This window comes from Phoenix dactylifera, chromosome 17, assembly GCF_051530095.1.
Source record: "Phoenix dactylifera cultivar Ajwa chromosome 17, Ajwa_hap1_PhDact_Kaust_v1.1, whole genome shotgun sequence".
Taxonomy (NCBI): domain Eukaryota; kingdom Viridiplantae; phylum Streptophyta; class Magnoliopsida; order Arecales; family Arecaceae; genus Phoenix; species Phoenix dactylifera.
This window is the reverse complement of record NC_143206.1, coordinates 14,987,859-15,012,065: the sequence shown is the minus strand read 5'-3', so window position 1 is coordinate 15,012,065 and position 24,207 is coordinate 14,987,859. Positions and strand designations below refer to the sequence as shown.

Genomic DNA, 24,207 nt, shown 5'->3' with positions numbered 1-24,207 from the left:
GACCTAAAAAAATTAGTTTGGTTTATCGGATTGATATTCTATTTTATGTATAAAAGAAAAAAATAAAACTTAAAAATTGAAACATACATATATAGACATATATAGCTCAAGTTGAGTTAGGTCAGTTTGCATATATATAGAGAGACATAGTTGAGTCGGATCGGGTCGGTTTGAATCGGTTTGCTGAAAATTTAAATCGAAACCGAGCTAAATTTTTTCAGTTCGAAACTCTCTCAAACCAAAACCAAACCATTTTTTTTTAAAAAAAAAATAGACTGAAATGTAAAGACCACTTCGGATTGGGTTTGTGGTTTAGTCTGTTTTTTGCGCACCCTTAATAGGGTCTTCTATGATGCAAACTTTAAATTCATGGAATACCTTCATCACGAACTATGTGGCACAGCAGAATTACAGACAATTAGGGTGGTGGGCTGTACATCGCCATAGATAGTGATCAAAGATGGAGCACTACATATTTTGCTTTTCTACGACTAAGGTTTAAGAACTCTGATGCAAGAGGGGTTATACACGGGTTCGTTCGCCCAAAAAAATGCACGGGCTTCGTTCGTTATGATGGCTTAAGTGCAGCTTCCTAGTCGCATTCTGGCCCAGCCCGAGAAAGCAAGCTCTTGGTTGATCCACAATAGCTCATTCTGAGCCCATCCAACAAGTTCGATGCTCCTCCTCTTAATCAACAAAATATTTCACTCTCCTTGGGAGTGTCGTTCAAATCATGACTATTTTGCCATAAAATTTAGCATGGGCCCACCAGCCAGGAGGCTCCAAACACTATAATGATAGTATGGGGCCAGCCCACACCTAAAATATATAGCCACCGGGACACCCCACGCTTTACTAAAGCCCAATGGAGGCCCAATATATTAACACACTTGGCTATAACCCACCACAGGCCCAAAACGATTGTCTCAAGGATAATAATACACACCTTACTTGGTTATCAACATACCCGGGGCGGCAATGAGTAGATTGGGTCAGGTCGAGTTAGAGTGAGGCTCTAACAACATATAGACCATGACCCATATTCAATTGACCCGATATCGGGTCATGACTCTTCAAACCATTCTCATCCACGGGTTAACCATCACAACCCAATTTTATAACATTTGACCCATAATCCTATCTAATTTACAAAGCTTGATATCTTACCAATCTATTCCAACTTCACATCTCATGACATGTTTTTCAATATGAATTAAATAAATGTTTTTTTTTTCTAAAAGGAGCACTCGTTAGATCCTTATCCAAGGTCATGCTTTAGCCGGACGTGTACTTTCTAGGTTCTAATGGGTCTCTGCCTTCATGACTTGAGTGAGGTTGAAGCACCGAATAACTAGTTATTTAAGATTCAAGTTAAAAAGTTTGAGCTATGCTTGGCTCAAACTAAAAAATGCCCCATCCAAACCAAGTTGAGTCAAGCCGAAGCTTTTGCGTCAAGTTAATTTTTGCCACCTCTAACAACAAATAATAGTCAGCAGAATAAATTATCTTATCTACAAATATATCTGTATAAGACTAAAATATGCAAATAAAATTATTATTTATTTTTAGTATTTATTCTGTTTGCCAGGGATAGTTCTATATACACCCCCTATTGCTCAGGACACCCCCCAAAAACCAAAAAAAAATACCCAAACTAACCTTTAGTGTAATTACCATATTGCCCTTGAAATTTTCTCATACACCCCCCCTTCCTCCTCCTCCGTTTCGTTTTGAAAAGAAAAAAAAAAATACCCCTCAAACCCCCCTTAAACCCCTCCTCCCCCGTTCCCCCTTCTCCCTCTCGTCGCCGGCATTCTCCCGATCTCCGACCACCTCGCCGACTTCTCCCGGAACCACCTCGCCGGCTTCTCCCGAAATGTTTTTTTTTCACGGTTCGTGCTCCGTTCGGCACTGGATCGCCGAACAAAAGGCTTCTGTTCGGCTGAACAGTGCCGAACAGAAGCCTTCTGTTCGGCAACCCTCAACCGAACAGATCTGTTCGGCTGCACAGTGCCGAACAGAAGGCTTCTGTCCGGCACTGTTCAGCCGAACAGAAGCCTTTTGTTCGGCGATCCAGTGCCGAACGGAGCACGAACCGTGAAAAAAAAAAATTTCGGGAGAAGCCGGCGAGGTGGTTTCGGGAGAAGCCGGCGAGGTGGTCGGAGATCGGGAGAATGCCGGCGACGAGAGGGAGAAGGGGGAACGGGGGGGTTTTGGGCGTTGGCGAGGTGTTTTGGAGGGGAAGAGCGGGGTAGGGGGGGTTTTGGGGGGTGTAGAGAGCAATTTAGGTGAGGGGGTGGGGAGGGTGGGGGGTAATTTAGGAATTTTTAATTTTTTAGGGGTGTCCTTAGCAAATGGGGGGGTGTAGAGAGTATTTAATTTTTTTTTAATTTTTGGGGGGTGTCCTGAGCAATAGGGGGGGTGTATATAGATTATAGAACCACCCGTTTGCCAGAGATGAAGAGTACTCATAAAAGGGCACATTTGCCCTTGTGGATCTTATGCACGGCGTGGCAAAACTCTGGCAGCGAAGTTAACGATAGGCCACAATGGCCTCTCCATATTTAGCTTTTTTTAAATAATTTTTTATCTGAATAAAATTTACATATTTTATAAAAAAAATTATGTGGAACGCACGTAAGTCTAATTTTTTTTTTCTAAATATGTTCTTAAATTTTTAAATAGGATGCGACAAAAATTTTTATTAAAAATATAATATATATATATATTATATATATATTAAAAAATAAATGATTAATTAAATATAAATCGTTCTAAAATATATTATTTTTATAATTAAATATATTTTTTTTGGACATTTTATATTGGGTATCAATTTTTCAAAAATAATATTTCAGCAAGAGAAAATATTTTTCACCGACCAAACGAGTCCTATCGCCAGGCCACACGCATTGCCGCGTTTCAAATCTATGGATTTGCGAGCCGCTGGATGTTCTCCATTTCTTCCACTTCCCGTTCTTTCCTAGATTTATTTCCATTTATACCCCCACAACGCGACCATGCTTCCTAAAAAATCCAGTCTTCCATCTCGTTTCTTCTTCTTGAATCCTTCCCTCCTGTTCCCCTCCTCCATGGCGATCTCCACCCTCAAACCCTGCCGCCGACTCTTGATCGGTTGTTCCAGAACTGTCGGATTCTTCCCGAAATGCCCCCACCGCCTGCCCTCCGCCGCCGACCACCACTCCCTCCACCGCCTCCACCGCCCCGCCGAACCCGCCCGGCCCCGCCCCTCCGCTCCCCCGAGCCACAGGGGCATTCTGGGAATCCCCGCCGCCGTCTCGGACCTCCGCCACTTCTCCACCTCCGCGGAGCCGTTCCCCGGCGGCGGAGACAAGGCCTTTGATAGGGTCTACATCCAGGGCATGGCCGTGAAGCCCCTCGTGCTCGAGAACGTCGAGGCGGAAGCCCTAAAAGAGGCGGTGAAAGAGGAAGTGGAACGCGAACCGGCGGCGATGGTGGAAAAGAAGGGATCTCTCGATGGTGGAGTTGGTAATTTGGAGGAATCGGGGGGAAATTTGGAGGTGGGGAAGGAGAGGGAGGTGTCGGAGGTGGAGAAGGAGGCGTGGAGGCTTTTGAACAAAGCGGTGGTGAGCTACTGTGGGAGCCCAGTAGGGACTGTGGCCGCCAATGACCCGACGGCGTTGAACCAGCTCAATTACGACCAGGTATTCATCAGAGACTTCGTTCCCGCCGCAATAGCGTTTCTTCTCAAGGGGGAGAGCGATGTTGTCCGCAACTTTCTCCTCCACACCTTGCAGCTTCAGGTAAAAATCGTGCCTTTTTCCATTCCCTCTTTGTTCCAGTTCTTTCTTGTTCTAGTGGTGTGAAATTATTGCATCTCGATTCACTTCTAACTGATTGTAGTTCGGTCATATTTTCTGCTTAAAATTTTATTCTTTCCACCATGCCTGTCTTTATTTTTTTTCAAAATTATGGCTAAATTAGAAATCAATGTTGTTATGGTTTCTCGTTCATTGGCTGGTATGGGCGATGCTTTGCAAACATTTAACCATGGTATCATGGATAATGGTACTGACAAAGTGTTTCCCATTTTCGCTGCATCATGCCTCTTCTATTAGCACTCGATCTGTCATATTTCCATAGATGTAGATCTTTTAATTCTGTTAATGTTGCATTAGTTGGGTTTCAGATAGAAGCTGTAAGTGAGTGGGATAAACTTGGTTCGTCTAGAAATTTCTATGTCTTGCTACTGCACTGAAGTAAAAAGAGTTGCTAGCATGTATTGCTAACATGATGCTATGATCAGGAACTTCAACCTCATTGAAGCACCTCATGCTTAAGGTTGCACACTTTAATGACCTCTTAAATGAAGATTCTAATTACACTGGTTCCTAGGCAAATTATTTCCTCAGAGCATTAATACAATAGATAACCAAATACATTCTTTTAAGAGCCACAATCAGGATTTAGCATTATCATGCTGAACTTTGAACCCATGTCAATAATTCTAGACTAAAAGCCTGCACCTGCATCCTATCTGTTTCTAGACCCTTTTGAACAATAGGCCCCTTTGACTTCATAATCATCATGAATTAACTCTCTCTCTCACTCTCTCAGTTTGTTGGTCATGTTAATGTTCTTGTATTCTATGTGAGTATCAGAGCTGGGAGAAGACTGTGGATTGCTACAGTCCTGGACAAGGTTTGATGCCTGCTAGTTTTAAGGTTAGAACTGTTCCTTTGGATGGAAGCAATGAAGCCTTTGAGGAGGTTTTGGACCCTGACTTTGGAGAGTCAGCAATTGGGCGTGTAGCACCAGTTGATTCTGGTAAGCTCAAGATGAAGCTCTCTACAGTTTTGTACAACAATATAATGAAATGCAGTTACATGACATGATGCCCTGTAAAAGGCTTCTAATTCTTATCTTTAATTTTGCAGGACTGTGGTGGATTATTTTGCTGCGAGCTTATGGAAAGATCACAGGAGATTACACATTACAAGAGAGAGTGGATGTACAAACAGGCATTAAATTGATCCTGAATTTATGTTTGTCAGATGGCTTTGACATGTTCCCTTCTCTTCTAGTCACTGATGGCTCATGTATGATAGACCGTCGGATGGGCATTCATGGGCACCCTCTTGAGATCCAAGTAAGTTGAGCTTTGATGGAATCTCTGTAAAGTATTATTTTTTCTCACTGAACCAACATTTTGTAACTCACGTTTTGCGCCATGACTATCATTTATGTACTATAAACTTTTCTTAATACTTGATTATTTAGACCTAGCATGCTGGTTGTTGGTGTACAAGTCACATGACACACTGAAAGATGTACATAGTTCCTGCATATAGCATTATTATGTCAGGTCTATGGGGCATTTTTTTGACATCTATCTAATTGATTGCCCGACCATATAACGTATCTAATGCTTTGCTCTTAAGGTTCTTTTTTTGATTCTCTCTTGTTTTTGTCTGATGTAAACATTTACTATCCTGCCAAGATGTTCTTACAATACAGCCACGAGATTTGTGATTAATTTATGTACAAGAAATGTCACCATATTTTATGCAAATTATCTCTTATCATTGTGCACTGATTGAGCTTATAACATTGTATTAGTTCTGATTATAAATGGACAAAACAAAATAAAAGTTACCTAATATAGGTGTGCTAGTGCAGGGGGTTTATAATCTTTAGGTGTCATTTTGTAAAATAGAAATCATGCCTGATACAAAAACTGCTGTGACTACAGAAATCTTTATATCTCTTATCGCTGTGCACTGATTGAGCTTATAACATTTTATTACTTCTAATTATAAATGGGCAAAACAAAATGAAAGTTACCTAGTACAAGTGTGCTAGTTCTGCTTGCTATAAAGTTGCTTGTGTATGCTCTCCTTTGTATCTGTTTCTCTCTTTATCTCTCTCTCTTCTCTCTTTTTAAAGACTCCTCTTGTAGGTGACAGCGCCTGGTGGCAATGCCCAGTGAATTTTTTTTTCCTTCTCTCTCTTTTTTTTCCAGCAATGCGGCGGTAATGTGCGACCACCAAGTTTGGACCTTGGATCTCGCTAAAGGGCCCCTTAAGAAAGGGTGCCAACTAGCTGAAGTAACAACTGTTGATGGCAATGCCCACTGATATGGATCCTGCTTAACAAAGAAAATAAATATAAGAGACAAAAATTTCCTGTTTTTCATTTCTGTCAATATGGAATTGAAGTGTCACTTTTTTGACGAATCCATATGATTGTATGAACATGCTGTACTTGTTATATTTGAAGATTAACACACTCTTTTCGACTGGATACTTGCATTAGCTTTGACACTCTTAAATTACTGTCATTTTCTTTTCATGCATTTTCCTTTTTGGTTGCTTATGATTCTGATATTTTCTTTGGTTTGCTAACACTGATACACCATTTAAAATAAATGCATGCTATGAATTTGTACCAGATTTTGTAGCGCTTAAAAGTAAAAGAAGTTATATGTTTGATAAAGAGTTAGGGATTTGTAAAGGGCAAGTGATCATAAAGGGCAGTAACAAGTTGTACAGCAATGCTGAAGAATCCTGAAATAAGTTGTTTTGCCTTAGAAGCCTGATAGGAAGTTATATACCAATGCAATGTATGGCTTGAGGCTATTGGAAAACGAAAAGTGTGAACATACATAGGTCAACTGGCATGGAGAACTGTTAAATTTGGTGCTGATACAAGCAGTAATTACCTAGACACACCAAATCTTGGGATTTCTTACATCTGAACAGTGCTGCACGGTAGGAAATTTCAGTGACATGGTGCAACATGCATGACGTGTTGCAACTACCACGCAAGTGTGTCTTGTTATTGTCTAGACGCTGACATTAGTGGCTGAAGCTAAGTAAATATGACAGTAAAAGGGCATAAGGGCCATTAGTATTAGTCTTGGCACAGTCAGACAGCTTCTTATATCATGATAGGAGATTTAATTTTAAAAGTCTGATTAAGGTTGAGGCAGAGTTACCTTATTTCACACCATAGTGATTGGACTTGTATTGAGGAAAATCTTTGTAATACAATGTTTTACCGTAACAATTGACGAGTCTGTCAGGCATCTTTGACTATGACATTATTAATATGGACCCTTGACCTTGAGAGAATTTGTATGATATGCAGAACCATCCTTATTAACGTGTTTGTAATTTTGTTTGACGACATGTGAATGTACTAGAAGAAATAAATATAGAAAAGTAGACTTGCATGTGTATGATAGTCTTATAAAAGCAAATGACCTAATTGTTAAGAGGCCAGTTGCATATTCGGGCAGTTGAGGGACCGCATAGTGCATATGCAGGATGCAATTAGCTATTTAGAAATAGATAATACATATTAAATAATTCATGAAACAACAAAAATAGATAGTAATCTTTTTTTGATAAACATTTACAATATTAATAACAATAACAACTAATAAGTAGTTCCTAACACTTAGTATTTTATGCCTAATACTAATATATATAACATAATTAATATATTAATGTTATTAATACTTATATCGGGCCCACCTCAAACCTAACCATCAGTGTGGTTTTGCTTCATCCATATGGGCTCACGTAAGAGTGAGCTGCACATGTGGCTAGAAATGCTAGTTGGGCTGTATAGGCAGTCACGTAATGTTAAATGGGCTGCATATATGGCCATATAATACAAAGTGGACCAACTTTTTGGTCCAAATGCAGTATGAACGCATGTAATAACCACATATAGGCAAATGTAGTTTGGTGAAGGGAAAGCATCCGCATATGCAACTATACAGATAGTATTTAAAACACTGATTGTGATCCTCTAACCTAACATCATGATCATGAGAATAATTATGGAATTCAATATGTGAAGCCTTATTGCTCTTGCATTGATTATTTCTGGTTGGCTTCCATTTTTCTTGAGGAGAATATATGGATTTTGGACACTAAAATAGAATGTAATGGCACTTGCTACTTCATTGGTTGAGAATTGCTGTTTTGGATTTTATTTAGATTTATTGAGAGAGTTTTGCTAGCATTTTGCTTGATTCATCCATGCATACACTTTTGTTGTTTTCCGTTTAATGTATACCTCCGCAAATACAGCTTTTTGCATATCTATCCTTCACAAATCACTATTTGCATGTATGCCCTTAAAACATCCTGTTTCTGCTAGGATATCCCCTCTATTAGATTTTTTGGTTGAGGACATTAATAAGTAATTAATTACAAAATGATACTATATCCTTTGCACTAATTTCCTTGAAAAGTTCATGCAAAATAGACCTTTACAGTGCAAGTTAAATATTTAATTTTCAGGAGTATTAATGCAAAAGGGTAATTTGTCATTTTACACTTGGAATAGTTAATTATTAATACCGCTAGCCAAAAATCTAGTGGAAGGAGTATCCTTGCAAAAACAGGATGATTTCAGGGGTATATATGCAAATGGTGACTTTTGAATGGTAAATATGCAATAAAGCATATTTACAGTTGTATATATGCAAAAGCCTCTTTTTTTTTGAGGGGAACTTACATGGGAATATCACCTTGTTGTAGCTCCAATTTATGTTACTTAAAATGCATATTTTACTTAGCATTCTCTGGAAAATGTCTTTCATTGTTAGCAATAAGCTTTAGCATCATTGGCATAAAATTCCCTTCCACAGGCTTTATTCTACTCTGCTCTGCGGTGCTCTCGTGAAATGATCACTATCAATGATACTTCTAAGAACCTGGTCCGTGCTATTAATAACAGGCTTAGTGCTCTCTCTTTCCACATAAGAGAGTACTATTGGATAGATATGAAGAAGATCAATGAGATATATCGCTACAAAACTGAAGAATATTCCCATAATGCTGTTAACAAGTTCAATATATATCCAGAGCAAATTCCTTCTTGGCTAGCTGACTGGATTCCTGAGAAAGGAGGCTACCTTATTGGCAATCTACAGCCAGCTCACATGGACTTTAGGTTCTTCTCCCTTGGCAATTTTTGGGCCATAGTCTCTTCTCTAGCTACTCCAAGACAAGCCGAGGGTATTCTCAATCTTATAGAAGATAAATGGGATGATCTTGTGGCAAATATGCCTTTTAAAATATGTTATCCTGCTTTAGAATATGAGGAATGGCGTATAATCACTGGTGGTGATCCAAAGAACACGTAAGTGTTTCTTTTACACGCTTTTAACCTTTGGTGTTCCTGTATGTGATGGATGCTTCATAATTGGCAGCTTTCTGATTGCCTCTGAGATGCTTCCGTGAGGCATCCTTCATCTTTATTTTCATGTTAGCAACCTCGAGTCATCTTAAATGGGCATTCAGTGGCTATAGAACCACTAGTGACTTTTCCCTGCTAGTGATGCAGGATTTCTAAGTATCAATTCTTAGAATAATAGGCATAAATTGTTTTTGCTAACAAGTAGTATGATACTTTTGCAGTCCTTGGTCATATCACAATGGTGGATCTTGGCCTACACTATTATGGCAGGTAAAGTTATTCTTTGTAATCTCTTTAAATTTTAGTATATTCTTTAGCATTTTAGCTTTGCAACTGTAAATCTCATTTGTTTCCTTTTGTTTTATATTTCAGTTCACCTTAGCTTGCATTAAGATGGGCAGGCCAGATCTAGCCCAAAGAGCTGTTACAGTGGCTGAGAAGCGGCTTTCGAATGACAAGTGGCCAGAATATTATGATACACGAACTGGAAGATTTATTGGAAAGCAGTCGCACCTATATCAGACATGGACCATAGCTGGATTCCTCATCTCTAAAATGTTTTTGGAAAATCCAGAGATAGCGATGATTTTGACATGCGAGGAAGATCTTGAGCTTCTTGAAGGCTGTATTTGTAGTCTAAGAAAGAGTTCTCGGGCCAAGTGCTCCCGTCTTGCAGCCAGATCGCAGATTATTGTTTAACCATGCCCAATCGACTGAATTTTTGGGATGCATTCGTCGTGTAGAGAAGAAAACATCAACATATAGCAATTAATTTGAAACTGAAAACAAGAAATACAACCTTTGCTTTATAGGTCAAGGTCAGGTTTATCCTTTCGTCTTGATTCTCGGTGTATGTGTATTCATATTTTTGTTACCGCTAACATTTGAGTTCAATTAAGAATTTGTAAAATAGATGTGAGTACTACTAATTGTTGCCAATACAATGGTTTTAGAGGTGGACAAGTTGTTTGGTTATAATTAATCTCTTGGTTTCTTTGGTTCTGCGGTGCTTAAAACATTTAATGAAACTAATATATGTCCTGTTGGGTTTGAGCTGTCTGAGTTCTCATTGACCAACAGGTATTGCTTTATGGATTAATCTGCTATTCTTGCAGCAGAAGTATATGTTTGCTGATTCATGCATGAGACCTCTAAGGCTATATGAAGCATTCAGTTGTCACCCATTGCTGATTCATGCATGAGACCTCTAAGGCTATATGAAGCATTCAGTTGTCACCCATTTCCAATCATTGTTGTTGCCGTTGCTGTGGCTGCTGTCAATGTAGCAGCTCTCTGTTGTAGGCATTTTGGTGCTCCAGTTTGCCTCTTTGTTGCATGTCGCTGAGCAGAACGATGGTTGAGCTCACTAAACCCCTCCGATGCTGCAGTGGTACCATCATTTTCTCTCTTCATCAGAGCTCTCAAGAACAAGAGGATACAAGCCATTTGCAAGAAAGACACAGGTGCATACTCTTTCCACTGTACCTATGTCCAGTAGTGCTTCACAAGTTTATTATTGATTATGAGGTAGGTGGGTGATTCTTGCAATAATTTTTCGGTAAATCATGTGGAAATGCTTTGGATTGCATGCAAGAGTCCTGTTTGCTTATTGTTTAAGTGCTGAAAAATCGGTTGGTCATAGTATGATTTTCTTTTAACAGGCCAGTGGTTGTTAATCCACTATTTAAGCAATGTTTGTTTTGGTTAGCATATGCTTCCCTGATGCCTGAATTCCATCTATATTGGCACTTTTGCTCGGTTTTTTGAGGATATTTCATTTGTGTTGTTTTAGCTTATAAATTACAAGATTGATACAGGCTTATATCCTGCATGCTGAATTTTTATGAAACGCTAGGCAATTTGTTAAAATCATATAGAGGTCACATCCAGTTTTTTTGGTAGCACATTTGGTGCATGTTACTCTCTGTATTTTCATTATCTTTCTTTTTCATCTTTCATTTAACTACATCAATATAATTCCTCAATAGTTGCTTCATTTTTGAACTCCCTTATGAGACATATACCATGTCCATCTCCTACATTTAGACTTTCTTCTGCTCAACAATTACAACTACATGCTATGCTATATCTCTGGTTACACTAACTTTTCTTTGAAATAGTGGAAAAATTGATTACATAGAGAAGGGAAAGGATGCAATCTTGGGCGAGACACCTTTTCTCCCTAACTTTTGAAATTTGACCGACACCATGATGATTCATGTACCAAATTATTCTGATTGTTGCAGAATATGGAGGAAAAAAAGTTTACCCAGTCTAGAAAACATACAACATGCTAAATCTTGATAGATAATCCTGTCAAGGCATGCTCTTCCCTCCTCGAAATAGCCCTGATGATTTAGACGAACATGAACAAAATCTGGGGGAGTACTTCAAAAAAACGGACCCCCTCCTCGTTAGAACATAGTCTCATACAAAATGTCATCCTGGAAACCTCTGCTATTATTTTACCAGCCCAGGATGTTCTTCTATTGCATCTGCACGGAAGAGATCAAGGCGATTGTGCCCGAGCCTAAGTGAGTACATGGCTTTCTTGTACTCAGCCCAAGTAAAGGATTTGTAGCAGCGAGGCATTTGGGGTGTGATCATCTCTGGGAGAGGGGAGATCCATTCATGGAGGGGAGGCGCACCAAAGTAAGCCATGGAGAGCCTTGAGCTGTAGGAGTCAACCATGGCCCTGTGTCTCACACTAACCAGTCTTCCATTTGTCATAGCCTTCAATAACATATTATAGAAAAGATAAAGCTTGGTCAATACAAAAGATAAAGCTCGAAGAATATTGGAGGTAAGTCAGAAGGTGGTTAGAGATGAACTCAGAAAAGAAAGTCTTTAGATTTAACTTAGAAAATTGATATGTTCTTATGTAACTAAACTTGGCCGATTCATTTTGAGTTAAAATTAGGTTAAGCAAATTGTTGAGTTGATTCAATGTGTCGATTAAATTCGAACATGTCTTTCAGCTTTCCACCGGGGATTGAGCTTACTCAAGGTGGAATTAAGGCGGTAGAGTTGTTAATGAAGAAATAGTTGTTGAATAATATGCTAATAGAGTAAAGCCTCTTTAGAAATTAACTAATCTGACCCCAGAATTTAAGACCAAGTGTATCTGGATTATGATTTTTCTGTTCTAGGCCTATAAATGGAGGTCTTTGGTCTTCCTAAGTGGACAATGTTATCTTCTAGGCACACGTATGACTTTATTAACAATCTCTGCGACTTTAATAAGCTTTTCCCTTGTCATGCATCCTATCTGTGGAAGCATGGTTTCAAATTTAGGCATCACTTTTCCTTTGGGTGATGGATCGAAGGCCTGCAGAGGAGCTCTTTACTCAGGCTTCAGAAGATAGCACCGTCCATACCAAATTCTTTGAATAAAGAATTTGAGGTGCTAAAACTTTTTTTCCGGGACACCAGTCCCATTTTCCAGAGACAGCCTTACCCTACAGAGGCCAACCTTAGAGACCAACCTGAAGCAGATCGCCGACCATGATATGGAACGTGTTAGGGTCAGGCGGCACCGGGACCCAAACTGCACCATCCAAGGATGAGGGAGAGAGTATCTGGAGTCCTCCCACGTCGTTGGATCGGAGGAGAGTGATGATCTGAGGGTCTGAGTGCTCGCCAAATCCAATCCTATCACTCATCATGTCCTCCTTGTTATGGCATGGCGGGTAGTGATTCAGCCTTAGCAACGAGTCATTCTCTCGCTCTCTTATCAGCCTGCTAAATACCCCACAGTCTCCAAGCCCCAGCCCTTCTGCCAGTAGCTCCAGTATCTTGCATGCCAGCTTTTGCATAGTCTCTACGTACTCATTCACCACACAGCTGTAAATGAAAGCAAAAAAAGTTGGACATTAAAAGTTTGAACGCAAGAAAAGATGATTGAATTCGTCAGTAACTGTAGTCATGGAAGAAAAGAGCTTGTGCTGTACGTTTTTCTGCCAGTGCTTTGCTTTTTCCAGATAGCATGGCAAGATATGGCATTATTCATTCGGTTGAACCATGCCCCTAGTGGGGCTTGTGGGGATTCTTATACCACCTTTTGCTGCCATTCTTTTGAAGTGATAGACTTGCTAGCCATCCTTATGTGTTTCTAAGTGCAATGGGGGCAATTGGGTTGGATTTAACCCAATATCTCCCATCAGCTCATCCGGTGGTGATCGAGCCATTTGTGCTAACTTCAGTGTGGAGGTTGAGTTCATAGTGGCTAACAACTATTTAGGGAGTGCTCTCATTTCTGTGCTCTTAAGTGATTAATTGAAAGACCTGCCTCCATAGGAGGTAAAGCATGCTTGAACTAATTAAACCGAGTCCTTCGAATTGGAAGGCCTTCTTCTCCTTGAGGGAGGTGAGTTCGAATTCTGAGTCGTGCATTCTGAATCCATGGCTAACAATGATTTAGGAAGCACTCTCATTTTGTGTTCTAACCTCCATATACTGGAGGTAAGGCATTCTTGAACTAATTAAATTGGGTGGTTCGATTCTCTGGTGGTCACACCCCTCTTCTTCTTGAGGGAGGTGGGTTCCAACTATGAATGCTGCATCCCAAATTTCTTGGACTCAGGTAATTTACCTGAGGTGAGTCTTCCTTCCTTTTTTTTTAATAAAAAAAATAATAAAATACTCTTGATTGGTGCTTGCTGGGTTATGCTGCTAAAACAAATATACAGAATCATACAGGTGATCTAGTTCATATCAAAGATTAAGATTAGTTGGTTCCAATAAAAGTAGTCATTTTCATAGTTTCAGTTGATGTGATTTCTGAACTAATTAAATAAGAATCATCTTTGGGAATGACTCAGATCCATGACAACACTTATGAAATAGAATCATTTTACTAAAGTATGTATCCATTAAGTGGATGACAGGGCCTTTTTTTTAATCAGTATCTATATATATGTATATCATAAGACTATTTGTTGTTTATTTGCTAGCAATCAAGGAGTGAGAAACATCCGATTAGGATTGATTTCATTGTTCAAATTCGTTAGTATGTTTGGGGAAACACATTGCATCACCCAAAACGATATAATATGTCGGGTCTACTCCTTCCAAGTTGCTTGGACTCGTCGCATATAATCGACGGTCATTAGATTTACACTTGACCTGTAGTCATTTAGCCCTTAGAAATAAAAAAAAAATATGCTGTTCTTCGTGAGGACCAACCCAACTAATGATTGATTGGTCTCCAATACCCTCCCTACCATTACTCATCGCATGTTTATCGTGGCCCTCCACCATAAGGTTCATTACCAGCAAATTAATAGCCTCAACTAGGACGTGATCCATCTTTGTAATCCCAAATGTCAAAGAAGAATGCGATGCTTTTTTATTTTTCTTCTTGCTTTCTTTTTTTGCCCCCTTTCATTTACCATACTCAGGAGGATTTAAAAATTGTTGATTGGTTTTCATATTACAAAGGCTCCGTTGGAAAAGTTAATGTCTAAACAAAAGCCATCCCATATATAACTTTTTTCTTTACGAGAAGGGTTAGGGGTTAAGATATATATATATATATATATATGTAAGCGATTAAACTATTCTAGGAGTAAACAGTTCATGGCATGTTATAACTAGGCGTTTGAATTGGTGGGGATAATCACAAAAAATGCACACATAGAAACATTGGTTTTTGAACTCTTCAATATAAAATGTCATGCATGCATTACAAACATGAACATACAAAAAGAACAACCTAAGGTTTCCTCCTGAGCTCTAAACAGATTATAGCAAAGCAAAACCGGTCTATATTCGCATCACTACCATAGGACAACACTCTTTGGATGCTGCTCATAATTTGTTATTCTACCATGCATCATCACACATACAATCATCAAAGAGATCAGTTCATTGAATACCTGAAATCGGTTGGACTCTTCCTTGATATCATACCAGCTTGTTGGGAGATGGAGGAAGGGTTGGTGTGGAGGAGGAGGTACTCCACCTCCCCGAAGTCTCCATTCCGTCCGATGGCCTTGCTCCCATATCCAAGAGGATTCGGAGGACCGGCTCGTTGCTTCTCGGCAACGGGTAGCGAGAAGAATTCTGATGCAGCGGCCTCCATCTGCGAGACGACGTCGTGAGGCACTCCATGGCTGATCACTCTAAAGAAACCGAACTCCTCGCAGGCCCTCACGATGAGCTCGGACACGAGGGCCCGATGACAGGAGAGGTCGATGACTGGGATGGCAAGTGACCTAAAGTGATCGCCATGCACGGAGCTTAGAGACGCCGCCACCATTGTTAATAGCTTCTTCTCTAATGTTTTTGTATCTATAAATACTACAAGAGTGAAAAAGAGTGACAGAACGGAGGGACGTTATATAGAGGTGGATGTGAGGAGGGTGGTGTCGATATCTAATGTGGTCTGTGGGGGAGGTCATGGGCTTGAAGGCGGCTGTGAAGTACAAGCAGGGGACTACTGTATCGCACACGAGACTCTTTGCCATGTTTGCTTCTTTGACTTGGCTTCTTTCTCAGAACTAGTATTGGTATCGTATATTGGAGTTAAATTTTATCATGAATGTAGTAAGGTGGAATCCGGATCCAGAAGTTTTACCAGATGGACAAAGTAGGATGCTCGTTTGGAAGCAAAATATGGAGGAATAAAAGTTATTTAACCCGCTTATTCCATCTCTTTTCGGTCAAATAATCATTTGAGCGTATAGAAAAATTTGCAAGAGCAGAATTGGCATTTCAGAAAAAACGATACATCATAAATACTTTATTTTTCTCCTCCTAACTTATTTATCCCACATAATCTAGGAATAACTTACTCCTATGAAATAGTGAAATTTCTTAACCCACTCTTGTATCCCAAAATCCATCACAACATAGACATAGGAGTTTCATTAAGACAATATGAGAACCATCAAGAGATTGATTTTCTGAAGGATTATATCCTTAGATTTGTTAAGGTTATCATGTAAGAAAAAACAAAAGATTTTATTTATGCTATAAAGTATAAAGTATAGGCTTTTTGAGGTGTTGACAACATGTCGGCTGCCATAAACATTTGGGCTACTTTCAAAACTCGTCTTTAACATTAGAGGACGACGAACCCATTTGCATTCAACATGAAGTACTCAGAGGAGGAAGAAATTTCAGCCTTCTTTGAGAAGATATTAGGACCAACTATTGATGGTCTTGTTTCGGCACATAGCTTGAGAGAAACGAAATGATCTTTTAGATTCTTAGAAAAAAAAAAACTATCCGCACCTTCAACTTTGAGAACATCTTGGGCTGGAGAGAACTAAAGAAGGACATGGCAAGATTTGTGGATGCTTGTTCTCTTTGGTGGCCAATCATTGATTGCATTTCATTCCCCTTAAGAAGGCTTCTTTGTACATTCTTTCCCTTCTTTCTTTTTGATTTAGTAAATTAGGAAAAGTGTTTCATTCCCTCCTTATTCTATCAAAAATAAATAAATAAGTAAGTAAAATGAAAGGAGCATGTGATCCCTTTCGTTTGTGTTTGTTCCTTTGTGGACATAATCGTCCGCTCGGGGGGCCCCGCTGGGCGCGCACAATTTTTTTTTTTTTTGGGTGGTCGGACCGGGCATTACTTCCGGTTCGACCACCAACTGCTACGTTTTTAGTGACCGGACCGGACCAGTCAGACCGGCTCGCGCCTCAAGTATGATACTAATTTTTATGGGGATCACTGAAATTTGTCCAAGGTAGGATAAAGGCCGGCTGAGCTGAGAGCCACTGATGCACCTCTTTTTTTTTATCTTGAATGGCCTTTTCCAAAGACTAATAATTTTAAATTTTTTATATTGTCCATACTATTTTTATAAAAATTTTGGAAGAAATTGGTCAAAAAGAATTGAATTCATTAGAATGCAAGCTAAGATAAATTGAAGTTAATTTTTCTAGATACAAGGTGTACTTGTTGAGTCTAGGTTTACGAGCATGCTAGAGCAAGAACGTATGTCATTGATGAACTTAAAACATATTATTCGTGAACGATTTTGAACACAGTATAGAGATAAGGTTATAATCCTCTTATATTGAAACTAAGTTTCTTTCTGTTCCTACATGGAAATAAGCAAAATATTATAGGGCTGATTGTTTGTATATTTGGTTTCAGAGTTTTTATAAGAGGGTGTAGCTCTATGCTGAAGTGTCCGATAAAATACTTATTTCAATTTCAATGAAAATTTAAAATTAATAATGATTGAAAGGGTGGCCACAATATAATGAAGGCGAATTGGAGATTTAAGAGCTCCCAGTTCCACTGGCCAGCAGCTGATTCCTAGGATACTTAATATTCTAATGTCTCAAGTCCACATGGAATGATGGTTTGCCAAATGAGATGGCTATCTCGGAACATGGGATGGACCCAATTAAGGTATGGCTTAATGTTTATGGTGGGCTCTAACATGCAAGGTGCCACATGCTTATCAACGTGCCATCGGGTGTGTTGCGTGCTAGGTTGGTCCGCTCAAATGGAAATTATAATTTCATGGTCGCTAACTTGTGTCTCATTTGGTCTCACTAATGATCGTGCTAGCATAATTGTTTTCGCCTGGAAGAAACTTTCGACAATTTTGGCATGCATTTGTACTTTATTGAATCGATTGTTCTATATTCATCTTGAATTTCTTAAACTACTTAATTTATTTTTGAAATATATTTTTATTAATATCTTCAGTTTTTTTGGTATATTTCTTGAGAAACTTGAATCCAACACAAAGACTAAAAAATAACTTCTATTACTAATACACATTTAGCTTCCCATTAGCATTTGGTGCAATGCTTGCATCTGCTTTATATGCTTTATGTACAAGGGATCATGATATGCCTGTTATTTGGGAGGTGTTGGTAGTACAATGACAAAACTGCAGCTAATCTTAAGCCTAAAACTTTTGTTAGATGGAGGTAGGATGATTTCTTCTACCTTTACAAATCAAATAAAGCTGAACTTAGTCCAACTTCTTTGTTAAAATCTAATATATTGATATATTTAGACAGAAAAAGTTACTAGAGCCGCGTAGAGAAGGGGCCCTTTCAGAAGTTTGCTTTCCCATGGAAGACCACAACGCCAACCATGACACTGAGGGCAGTCCATATTAGCAAGGAAAAGAAAAGAATTTGGCGACCAAAGGCACATCTAAAGTCCTCAATTCAAAGCTGTATAGTCTCATTTCCCGTGAGCTGGTGTAGAGGCCCATCCACCATCCATTTGGACCATTTCTTCTGGCACCAACTCCCTCACTTGTTGGATTTCTCCCATTCACATTTGTTGCTGCTGAGGATCGGCCTGTCCTGAGCACCAAAGGTGGCCAGTTGTAGCCGATGTCCCGGTCCACGGTCACGTTCCCACCTAAAATAGCAAAGATAAAAAAAAAAAAAAAAAAATTACCGGAGTGTATCCGATGGAAACATCCAACACCTAAGATAGGATGATATCTAGAGAACAAACGAGGTTTTCAGTGGTTTGTCAGGGCAATCGAGAACTTACTTGAAAGGTTCCTCGGATTGCATCCTGCCCGTTTGACTGGCATGATCTCAAAGGCTGTTCAAAATTTTGGTCGAGGTGTCGCCAGCTGTAGAAAGCTTTTGAAATTCGAATTTAGCCATGTACTTCTGGACATGCCATGTGGGGGGATCTAATTTGTGGTTCATAGGCTTCGTAGAGAGCTTTGGTTGGCCGCCCCTTCGTATGAGTCGTGGTCGGTTCCGAGACATATCAACATTGAAATCCAATTTGCATAGAGATGCTTTCTAAATTGAATCACTTATGAATACTTACAGCAAGATAAAATTAAGAATCATTCTATGTTTCTATATTTTCAACCACCGTTACCACAACCACCACCACCTTCTTCTTATTGTTCTAATAACATGCGACTTTTATTTTTATACAAGTTAAATACAAGAATTTGAGTTACAGGATTTGCTTTATTACGTTTAACATGGTTATTATATCCATCTTTACGTCCTATAAGTAATCCCATGCGAGGGCGAAGTTGCCCGTCCCTTTCAGTGTCTTAATCAATGATAGTATTCTTATTCCGCCAATCAAGCATCAACTTTTACAGCGATCGATACGTTCTATAGAATTAGCATATCATATTCTAATGCCAACTTGATTTGTAATTGACAACATGACCCGCTAAACAAAAATGAGTTTTTTAAAACAAATGTGGGTGGTGGTCGGCTAATGAGGGACCCCATCTGAATTGGCTTTTAAAGACCAGTGATCACCCACCCCCCTTTATTAGGTCATTAAATAAATCACCACTGCTATGAGCAGGAGAAGTGTGATTTATTTATGTTAATTGTGACTTATAAAAATCTGCACGCCCATTGAATTAGTAATATATAGTGGGATTGCAAGGTACAATGATGATAACTTTTTCCTTAGATAAGTGATGCGAAATTCGTAGATTAAGAAGGGGAGAAGTATATGCAGCTCAAATCATCAAATCTGACAAGAAATAAAGAATTATGGAAGGGATTTCTTAACGCCTGGAAGTCAAGATTAGAGACTCAGAAGCTTCTTTTGGTCTCATATAACTACAGCATGTTGCTAGAATCAGGGGGGTATTGGATTAGGTTGTTGGACCAAGTAGAACAGTAGAAAAGAGACTAAACTTAAAAAAAAAAAATCTTCGTAGGTCTTAGGACTAGGAGACAATTTTTATGTGACAGGCTGCGTTAAAGCTTCTATGAGGAAACTAGCATGTAAAGCATGGATTTTTCTTAAACCATGGCCACCATGCTAAGGTATTTCTTGAGTACACTTGCATGGAGTATACTTATCATAATTTTCTTTGATTAAGAAAACAGCATATGAAGCATCTAGTTTTTTTTAAAAAAAAAATAAATACCCTTTCTTTAAAATGTATATTTTTTATATTTATTAATAATAAAAAAATGAGGAGGTTCAATTGCAGTTAGAATGAGAGAAAATGAATATGGCACCCAGTGACTTTATCAACATAACCAGTCAGCACCCTCTTCTTCAATATTTTCACAATTTAGTTGAAATTCTTGTAATTATAGAAAATAAATTGTTTCATGTGCTCTATTCTCATGTATCTAATTATTGACATGAAATCATAGAGATCCCACTATGGCACATGAGACCATTGGATATGTTCATACATAGTATGTTGTGTGCATCAAATTCTTTAAGTAGTGCATTGTTAGCAGTTGTTGATTGTTATAATTGTAATAATAATCACTGTTTATCTCAAAATAACATTAAAATTGTTAATCTCAAAAGAATCACCGATATAATGGTTGTTGTAACTGTGTTAATAGCGGATAATAATTAAAAAAATAATGGCATTACTTTTCCTTCACTTTTCATCAAATTAAAATGATATCATTTTTAAACCGTACAACTACTTTTGGAGAAAATTTTGAAGCAAAAAAAGAGATAATTTTGGAAAATATTATTCCACTTAAAAGAAAGTATGAATAAAAATAATGACCATTATATTTATATTATAATGGCCTGCTAATGATGGAAAATAATACCTATTATACTTTTTTTCATATTGTTTACCTTAATAGCGTAATAGAGTTGGATGAAAATATTATAGCGGCCATCGTAACAGTAACAATACTATTATTTAGTTTTAAAACTACTTTTCTGGCCGGCGCTAATACTTTTTACGGACCAAATTTGGTAGGATACCTGCAGCAATTTTGCAAGCCAATCAGAAGCTCTTAATAAGAGTGCTTGAAGATATTGATGCATCAAGAGAAATTGAGAAATTTGTTTTGAAAATATGATTTAAATTGCTTGCACTGTTCATAGCACTGATGTGCTTTATTATACATATTGAGCCTCTAGATATGGTAGAATACAATAATAAAATTCTATAATTATAGAAAAAATACTAGGGATGAAACATAGTATAATACAATATCAAAATCCAATAATTTGACAATCAAATCTTATAATTTTTGGAGATTGATTTGAGCTAATATACTAAAATTGTACATGCAATATGTGGCAGCTATGATATCCAATATTATATATATATATTAAAATAAATGAGATTGTGCATGATCGAAATTTGTAATAGCAACCTCGAACGCGGGGTTGGCGGATTGCAAGCACAATCTTATCAGAGTGCTGCTTGGATTGGAAAAGGCAGGGTAGCATAAAAGGTGGTGCCAAAAATGGCTTACATCCATCCATATGGAACAGGATGATGCAACCAATGGAGCTACACCTGCATGTGGACTCTGATATGAAACAAGGAGATAAAGGCCCTTCACAAAACGATAGGTGAAATGGGAGCTTTGGATGGGATTCCACTTGAAGCTGTCGCAAGGCTAGCTCCAACCATGACAAGACAACTGCAGCCAAATACATACCTCTCTCTCTGATAATATTGGGATTGATGAAGGGGCCGACTCAGTGAATGGCCACGTTGCATCCTCCATTTTGCTTTTGAAGGGCTTTGTATCCTCCAAATTCTGGTCAAGCGCCATAGATGTTGGGCTTGGCTTATGATAGAATTTGGACAGCAGCATCCATAAATTTCTGGGATGTTTTTCAGAAGAAAAAAATTTGCAAGAAAGGTTTGTGTTATTTTTGTATTAATTTGTGCACCAATCTATGCTATTTGTGCATCCATTTCAAATAAGAATGCATTGATTGAGCTCAAGCTAAATGGAAGCCTACATTTAAGAAAAGCAGCATATATATATAATGGTCCTGCAAAACCAAGAACCAATTATTTTTGCAACTATAATAAAATTAGCAGCAACCAACAACATTAGTAATGGCAAAATGATTTATTTTTAGAAAAAAATAAAGTGGACTTTTTTTAAGACAATTTTTAAATTATATTTATTTGGACAAAAACTAGATATTTTTATTAAATGTGTTGGAATTATGTAGTATAAATATAAATCAGCAGTTGTATTAGTATGCTTAATTAATAATTTTATCCTATCATCGTGATTCTAGTGAACCCTTTGAACATATAATTTTTGGAGTTTTTCTTTTTGCTGATATTTTTGGTTGTAAAACCCAATTGTCGAAAAGATTTCAGATAGTTTTTGATTTGAGATATTTATGTAAAATTCAAGAAAATCAGAATTTGCAATCGATCTATTTTATGTTTGTTGGATGAGTAAAAGCGTGATGGGCTTACTTGCCCAATGTGGCTCAAAGCAATTGGGCGGCCAATGAGTCTCCTATTTGCACCTACCACATGCCGGATGGAGCACTTGCGACCTGATTTATATCAGGTCACTTTTTCTGTGTTTTTTTTTCCTATGAAAATTGGATCAAATGATGTCTTATATGTCTTTGTCTTACTTAGAAAAATAAGCTAATTTTTTGGTGTTCTCGAGACTATAAAATTTATGGCTCCGTGACTTGGATGATTTCCAAGTTATTTTTCAATCCAAATAAGACTTTCCAAACCAATCATATAAATTGGATGCTGAAATTAAAAGGTGGACGCAATTCAGGACAATAGAATCAGTATGTCTAATAACTATGTGATCATGTTAAACATGATTGTACTAAATAATACGAAAAAGTTATACAATGTAAGAAATATTTCAATCATGAAATCATTTCTTGAGTCTTTGTTTTTGTAAATTCTCAATGAACCGGAAAGAACCAAGGTTGGAAGCCAACTAGGATGTGGAAACACAAGAGAGGAAGAAAATACAACATATTGAGAAGAAGGGAGAAAACATAGATGATTGTAACCTGTTTCTTTCTGTGAGGACCCGTGCGGGCGTGTGTTTAGTCCCACATCGGTTATTCGCTGGGTAGATCTTGGGTACTTATACAGGATCAAGGAACCCAAATATAACTTCCGGCTAGCCATTTTGGGTGAGATCCTGGGTTGTTACAAATGGTATCAGAGCGGATCCGGCCCATAACCTATGTGGACTAGGAGACACTGCAGCACGGATCTATTGGGGCTGACCACGGGCCAATCGTGGTATTTGTGATTAGATTTGAATAGATATGAACCCTTAGCCTGACGAGGACGTTAGGGCTTGAACGGGGGAGTATGTAAGGACCCGTGCGGGCGTGTGTTTAGTCCCACATCGGTTATTCGCTGGGTAGATCTTGGGTACTTATACAGGATCAAGGAACCCAAATAATAACTTCCGGCTAGCCATTTTGGGTGAGGTCCTGGGTTGTTACATTTTCTTTCAAGGCTTCATAAATACAACAGAAGAATGCATCATCAAATTCTAGATACATTCAACTGTACAAGCAAAAAATCATGACTGGTGGCACCTATTTGGGTGCAATGTGCTTTAAGAAGGATGCAATATAACTGCAAATGAAATGGCTTCTCCTTTCTTTGTTAGGGTGAAGAGGTTTAGCTTCATATGTCCACGCTGGCATTACATGTTAGCAGTTTTTTGGGGTTTCTTAAAGACTATGGTCATAGAAAGCTTGTGTCATGGAATGCTCTATGTCTAAGTTATACCTTCCCAGTTTTTTTTTTTAAAAAAAAATAAATTAGGAAAGCATGTGAAACCCATCAAAAATCATTCAGCTCATGAACTCGGACATAAAAAAGTAATAGCTCTGCGTTACATTGGCCTGGTTCATTAACATTCAGAAATTAAAGCCTAAGTCTGGGGTTCAAAAGTATTTGGATTAATAAGAACCCACATTAATCATTGATGGAAACCTTGGTTCCGGCTTGTCTAAAGTTCCCAAAAAAAAGAAAAAAGAAAAAAAAAATCCTTAACTGGTTTTATCATAACATTGATTGCAGGATATTTTCAGGCCATTGTCATTGGCATAGACACATCCTAAGAAGAAAATGGCCTTAAGGAACCTTGCTCCGGCATGATTTATGAGCTTTTGGGTTGGGCCTACCCTGTCACGTTTTGAACCAAACTTTGTCATGTAGCATGAGGTTTGGCAAAAAGATTGCTTTCCAACTTAACATTCAGATATTTTAGCCTACTCTGAGTGGAGGCCTTTTTGTGGTGCTCTAGCTAGAGATGTTTGAGCTGAAGTACCCTGCAGGTGGGA

General features: G+C 38.4%; 2 protein-coding genes across 2 annotated transcripts; one reads left to right on the top strand and one right to left on the bottom strand.

Annotated features, from left to right (window-relative positions):
- The first annotated feature begins 2,887 nt into the window (after nucleotides 1-2,887).
- Nucleotides 2,888-10,177, top strand: LOC103709680 (neutral/alkaline invertase 1, mitochondrial). The gene is made up of 6 exons (XM_008795139.6): nucleotides 2,888-3,785; nucleotides 4,644-4,809; nucleotides 4,920-5,131; nucleotides 8,648-9,141; nucleotides 9,420-9,468; nucleotides 9,571-10,177. Exons 1-6 carry the CDS (start codon nucleotides 3,021-3,023, stop codon nucleotides 9,895-9,897), a joined length of 2,013 nt encoding a protein of 670 aa, XP_008793361.3. The 5' UTR covers nucleotides 2,888-3,020; the 3' UTR covers nucleotides 9,898-10,177.
- Nucleotides 10,178-11,385: 1,208 nt separating this feature from the next.
- Nucleotides 11,386-15,607, bottom strand: LOC103709678 (gibberellin 2-beta-dioxygenase 2-like). The gene is made up of 3 exons (XM_008795138.5): nucleotides 15,075-15,607; nucleotides 12,684-13,041; nucleotides 11,386-11,931 (listed from the first exon to the last, which is right to left on the bottom strand). The coding sequence occupies exons 1-3, from the start codon at nucleotides 15,455-15,457 to the stop codon at nucleotides 11,659-11,661; spliced, it is 1,014 nt and encodes a 337-aa protein (XP_008793360.1). The 5' UTR covers nucleotides 15,458-15,607; the 3' UTR covers nucleotides 11,386-11,658.
- Between the last annotated feature and the right edge of the window lie 8,600 nt (nucleotides 15,608-24,207).